The following is a 6,469-nucleotide window of genomic DNA, read 5'->3' as shown; positions in this document are numbered from 1 at the left end:
TATCATCATAGTGTACAGATAAAATTTTTAATGCATTCTCATTTTAACATAGATCTTTTGTAAAGTAGACTCTAGGAAAGCAATAGCATTTTGTCTTAAACCTGAAATGATAAAACTATCAAATATTTTGGTTAGGAAACGCTTCTTCAAATTTAAAAAAAAAAAAAAAAAAAAAAAAAATATATATATATATATATATATATATATATATATATATATATATATATATATATATATATATATAATATATATAATTTCATGAGCATTTTCAAGCATGAGACCACATATCCAACAACTTGTTTTATGTAAAGAATCATGAAATCTCATCAGAATATTTTCTTCAACTATTCAATTATGTCATTAATAAGAATAAGAATAATACCAATCTTTCTGCCTTCATTAGCTTTACAGCAGATAAATATTGAGGGATGCCACAATGGCATTCTAATCAATAATTTTTAAAAAGTTATTCTGAGCATTCTGATAAATATTTTTTTTCAGTGAATCCTTTACATTCCTTGTAGAACACGGGGCTTCAACAGTACATCTCCACCGTATTCTTTTCTGTACCTTGTTCTTCATCTTTCCCTAGGACATTCCAGCCAACTTCACCTCTTCCTCACAAGACCTCCACGTTTTCTTTAGCCTCCCAACCTTCCTTTTTCCCCGAGGGTTCTAATTCACAGCTTGTCCCGTAATGTCTGTTGTTGGTTTTCTGAAATTGTGACCAATCCATTTCCATTTTCTTGTTGAGATTTGTTTGCTAATTTCCTCTTGTCCAGCTTTTAACCACACGTCTTTATTACTGATTTTCTCAGGCCATCTGATACCGAGTATGTCTCGAAGACACCTGTTAGTGAAGGTTTGAAGTATTTTACAAAGTTTATTGGTCACTCTCCATGTTTCTGAGCCACACAGAAGGACTGCTTTTATATTAGTGTGGTATATTCTGAATTTATTTTTCAGTGCAAGATTTGTTGATTTCCATTTAGGTCTGAGGATGATGAATGCATGTCTTGCTTTTCCTGTTCTAGCCTCTATGTCTTCATCTGTTCCTCCAGATGTTGAAACAATGCTACCCAAATATGTAAATTTGTCTACGTCCTTCAGATTGTTTCCATTTACTGAGATGTGTGTTGTGTTGCTGTTTAGTAATCTCATCGCCTCTGTTTTCTTTGTGTTTATTCTTAAACCAGTCTGTGCATCTTCCTTGACATTCTGTCTGTTTTTGATAGTAAATGTTTAATGGAATTGTGATAATAAGCAAACATCATCGGCAAAGTCAAGATCTTCTAGGTATTGAGTCAGGTTCCATTTCATTCCAGTCTTTTTATCTCCCACAGCTCTGTGCATTGTACATTCAATTAATATTAGAAATATTATTGGCGAAAGAAGATATCCCTGCCTCACTCCAGTTTTAATCTCAAAGGAATCTGAAAGTTTTCCATTATGGATTACTTGGCAGCTTGCTTAGTCATATACTTGTTTAACAAGATTTAAATAAAAGTTTCAGGTATGCCGTAATGATGTAGTATTTTCCAAATAACCTCCCTATTAATAATGTCAAATGCCTTTTCAAAGTCAATAAAATTCATATAAAGTGGTGATTGCCACTCAAAAGACTTCTATTACAATCCGGAGAGTTGCTATATGGTCGGTACAGGATTTGTCTTTTCTGAATCCAGCTTGCTCATGGCAAAGTTTCCAATCAAGTGCAGTTCTCAGCCTTTCCAATATCACTCGAGTGAAAGCTTTACTAGGAATTGTGAGGAGCATAATGCCTCGCCAGTTCTTACAGTCCCCTCTTGAAAACATATCCTTTCTTCCAATCTGAAGGTATTTGGTTTTGACACACACATAATAAAATGACAAAATGAGTAAGCAGCGATTCAGATCATGCCTGAGATGAAAACATAGCTCCCAATAAGGAGAAAAAAATCCAAAAAACTTTCAATTTAAAATTCATTGTCCATTGAAATAATGGAATGCACATAAGTATCATAAGTATGTGTATAAATCCTTTTTTTTAAAGGGGGTAAATATCTTTATGGAATAATTTAAATAATCAGAATTTTCGAAAAAAAAGAGGATGCAATACGTCCACTGTGGTGTTTAAATTCGTTTTCATGGCCTCTGGTGGCACACCATCTGGCCCTGGAACTTTTCCATTTTTCATTCCCTTTAATACTTTGTAAATCTCTATTCTAGATGGGGGTGTTGTATTTCCATATAATCTTGTTTCGGCTGGTTCTATTTCTGGGGTTGTGACGGGTGGCGCCAGATTTAGGAGTTCATTGAAATGTTCCATCCATCGATTTCTCTGTTCTATTTCTGTTATCAAAGGTTGACTGTTTCTATCTTTTACAGTCCTTGCCTTTGCCGTTTTCTTACCAGAGAGAGATTTTGTGATGTTGTACAATGTTTTTAAGTCTCTTTTACCAGCTGCTTCTTTTACTTCAGTAGCTAAGTCATTGAAGTATGTCCTTTTGTCTTTCTTTGCACTTCTCTTGACTTTTTTGTTTACGGTGTAGTATTCATTTTGCAGATCTTTCTTTTCTTCATTATTTTGACATTGATTTATTTACAGTTTAAGCATTTGCCTTTCATCAACAAGATCCCAGGTTTTATTTGAAAGCCAAAGTTTGTTATTTCTTGGTTTTCAACCAAGAGTTTCTAGCCATGTTTCAGGCAAGTCCAGTGTTCTTCAAGGGTTGACTCCTCGACAAGATTTTCAAAAATTCTAATCTATTTCTTAAGCAGATGCTAAGTGTGTCCTGTATTGTTCTTTAAGTATTTGGATACTGAATTTGTGGTGAGGTTGTTCACAATTTTTACTGTAAGCCCTAAGTTTGAGCTTCAAAGTTCTTAAAAGCAGGTGATGGCCTGAGACTACATCAGCTCCGTGTTCATTGCAGGTGTCTATAAGGCTCTGTTTCCACTTTCTTGATATTGTGAGGTGGTCAACATTAACGTCACCCATCAGAATTTTGATTTCTTTGTCAGGAGCTTTATCTACTGTGGTCTGAAGCATGTCATAAAACTTATGTTTAATTTCTATGTCTGAATTGTTGGTGGGTGCATAAACTTGGATAATAGTGACTTTTCTAGTTAAACCTAGCTGACAAGATCCTGGATAAGCATTGTTTGGGGTCATCATGATTGCAACTCCTGTGTAGTTACTAGTCTCATCTTCATGACCTGAATAAATAATATGTTCTCCAGATGAGAGAGTAGAATGTTCTGATCCATTCCATCAGCTCTCGCATATTCCAAGGAGCTCTATTCCATACCTTTCATCTCTCTTGATACTTGAATTGACTTTCCTGTTTCGTACACAGTACGAACATTCGAGGTTCCAATCCTTGTTTTTGCATTCATCGAGAAAAGATGTGTCAGAGATCTGGCTTACTTACGGCTTTCACCAGACCTCGTCATAATTCCCATTCTCACCAAATATCCTGGGGACGCATCTTCTTGACTCAAGCCAGTAAATACAATATTACATTCTGTTGAAGTTTCTGTAGCATTGTATTTTTCAATAGGGATGGGGACTGCTAACCCTATGCCCAGCCCTCCTCCTTTTTCCGGGCTTGGAACTGGCAAGTGCACTCTGGAAGTGATCTTGGCGGAGTTATGGCAAATAGAGCAAGGGTTTTATCCCAGTTTCTGTAGCGTTAAATAAACAGTAATATTTATTTGATCTATTTGCCATAGGGAAAAAAATCAGATAATGCAATACAGATCTGAAACACGGAGAGAACTGAAGACTCAATTGGCAAAAGTGCAGGGAGTCAGAGAAATGTCACATGATTTGAACCAAAGATATTGGAAGAATTGGTCTAATGCTCTCCTGACTGAGCTTAGAGTGCTTTTCAATGACAATTGCAATCGATTAATACTAGCCTTCAACAGATCCTGTTTATAGACATCTGACATCTTCTCAAAATAGTCATCAGTTGCCTCAGATGCCACTTCAAACATCACCTGAGGATAATAAGAAAAACAACAGAAATAGCTGTTTTCAATTCAATCTCCAAACTAGGCATTGTATTTTTTTCTAGTTTTCTTTGCAATAAAAATAAAGAACAGAAATAAATATAAACTTCTGAAACCCAGAGTTGAACCCACCCTTCGACAGAACTTTTTTTACACAAAGAGTTATTTGAACGTTGGAACTCATTGCCAGCAAATGTCGTCGAAGCGCTGAGCGTCAATGCTTTCAAGAATAGATTAGATGCTGTGATGTCAAATTATATGCATAGTGTAGAAGTTTCTCCCACCCAAAATAGCTATGATCAAAAGATCAGTAGAGAAAATGCAGTGTAGACTAGCCCCTGATCACAAGATCAGGTAGGGAAATGCATTAGATCTGTTGTGAACAAGACATTCAGTGACTGGAAAGACTCAGCGACAGGCCAGCGGCCTAATCAAGTGATGTCAATACCATCTATTCTATTCTATTCTATTCTATTCTAAAATAGCATGGAAAATGAGTACTAACTCTTTGAGTTAGGATACATAAGGCACATTTTCATAATTATTTTTTTCATTAAGAAGGTATTTAATCTTTTATATTCTGACCTTTCAAACAAATATGATCGAACCCAAATCTTCAATACAAAAAAAAATAATTAAAAAAAAAATAACAACAACAAAAAAAGATTATTAAAAAAGGAAAAGGGATGGGGGGGGGGGGGGGGGGGGGGAGAGATTGGCAGAGTAACCCTTAGCTAATACTGACCTGAAAAAGTACTTTTGATCCAACAACCGCTGCAGCCTTGACAAAATACGCCTCTAATTCAGAGCAAACCTTTCCCATATCTGATGGTATCCTCAAACCAACAAATACTGCTCTCAGCCCTTTTGGCTCCTTTGGAAGACTTGATGGAAGACTTTTCATTTTTGGATTGAGGCCATGTAAAGTTTGATGGATGCATTTCAATGCATAAAAACTGAAAGCTCCACTTTTAGACCCATCTTCATCATCCTTTGCCTTCCGTGACAAATTACGGCAGGTTATGGCAAATACATTATCAACTTCATTCCATTGCACCATAAAGTTTGGTATGGTGTTTTCCTCTGATACTGAAAAAGGTTTTTCCTTCACCCACACCCAGTCATCATGGGACACTGTTCTCTCCAAGTTCATTTTCCTATCTCGGTCCATTTTAAATATGATTAATAAGTGTCAATTTTGTTTGTGCCAGAGTAATGCATGTCAAGGGATTTTTTTTGTTCTGACAAGTGAAATATGTTGCTGTTGGAATAACATCTAAAAATGAAAAAAAAAAATTAATTCATGCTTAAAAAATATATTGTATTTGGAGTTGAGGCGCTTAAACATCCTGATAATTGATAATGGAGAGTACCCTACATATAGACAATGCTATAAATATAACAACCTACTCGGATCAAGTGTATGAAACTTGAAACTAGTCAGCCAAACAGTTTCTCGAGTCAGATGACCATTTGACCAAAAGCAGTGATTTTTTAAATGAATAAAAAAGACGCCTAGTATAATATATATGAATTGGATGAAATGGAAATTTGATTTCATATGACATGACAAAACGCGACATAGCAGTTCACATCCATTAAAATGAAATGGAGAAATAGAGAGCGAAAAAGTTTAAACTTAATCCCCACACCTGATGTAACATCTGTAATAAATGAACACAAGAAAAGATATCAAAGATTAAAATTCATTCAAAATCCACACCAGGCATGTTCATATTCATAAGACTTTTTTTTGTCACTCGTGTATAAATCCGTATCTAGTTCTGAAGTGAAAAAAAAGTGACTTGATCTCGGGCAATCAAAACTATTACAAACATTACATTAATTTAAATTCATTAAATAATAATCCATTTACTGAACTGAATTAAAACACGTACACGAGAGAAACTGAAATTAACAGGTGAGGATGAGGAGTCCATGATTCATGATACGATAGTATCTAGGCCTTGGTCTAGGCTATTAACTTATTATTATATTATTAACGTTATTTATTGATTGATATATATATATTGATAGAAGAATTTTTTTTTTTTCATTTTTAAACTGACGTCTGTCTACCAAAGTTCACGCAAGGTCGGTACGACGAAATCATGGGATCATGACCAAGGCCACGGATTGTGTGTGGTTTAGAATTCTGATTAGGGTGAAGGTTTATCAACAGAAGATATCTATCTTTAGTAACAATATCAGCATCACATTTCTTTCTCCCTATCCATGGATCTATCTTAGATCATAGTTAGTGCGGGAATCACGGTAACCGACATCGTTGACTAGAAAATCAGATTAAATATCTCTCTTCAGAGAATGAATCACACAGTTTCGACGCAGGTGTTGTTGAAACAGTAAACACTAGAATCATTAACATCGACGAGGTTGAGAAGAGTTCAAGATTATTGTGTACGATCTTCGTTTGTTTGTTTACAAAAATATCCAGAGTGAAGTCTTCCCGAAA

The 6,469-nt window shown here is 35.2% G+C and overlaps 1 protein-coding gene across 5 annotated transcripts in view; it reads right to left on the bottom strand.

The window, feature by feature from the left end:
* The window catches only part of LOC144966478 (junction-mediating and -regulatory protein-like), an 18,234-nt gene extending 11,780 nt beyond the window's left edge, over positions 1–6,454 (bottom strand). Inside the window, exons 1-3 of one of the 5 annotated variants that reach the window (XM_078903066.1) lie at positions 6,214–6,454; positions 4,742–5,272; positions 3,904–3,984 (exon numbers count right to left, since the gene is read on the bottom strand). In XM_078903066.1, the coding sequence (XP_078759192.1) occupies positions 3,904–3,984; positions 4,742–5,167 (507 nt within the window). In that variant the 5' untranslated portion in view covers positions 5,168–5,272; positions 6,214–6,454. Of the gene's footprint in view, positions 1–3,903; positions 3,985–4,741; positions 5,273–5,894 lie in introns of all 5 variants that reach the window. The other 4 variants (XM_078903065.1, XM_078903067.1, XM_078903068.1 and 1 more) reach the window with 4 other exon arrangements.
* Positions 6,455–6,469: the final 15 nt, after the last annotated feature.

This window comes from Berghia stephanieae, chromosome 2 (assembly GCF_034508935.2).
Source record: "Berghia stephanieae isolate SIO BIC M18660-M18661 chromosome 2, UCSD_Bste_1.3, whole genome shotgun sequence".
In the NCBI taxonomy this organism is placed as follows: Eukaryota; Metazoa; Mollusca; class Gastropoda; order Nudibranchia; family Aeolidiidae; genus Berghia; species Berghia stephanieae.
This window is presented reverse-complemented; position numbering and strand designations above follow the sequence as displayed.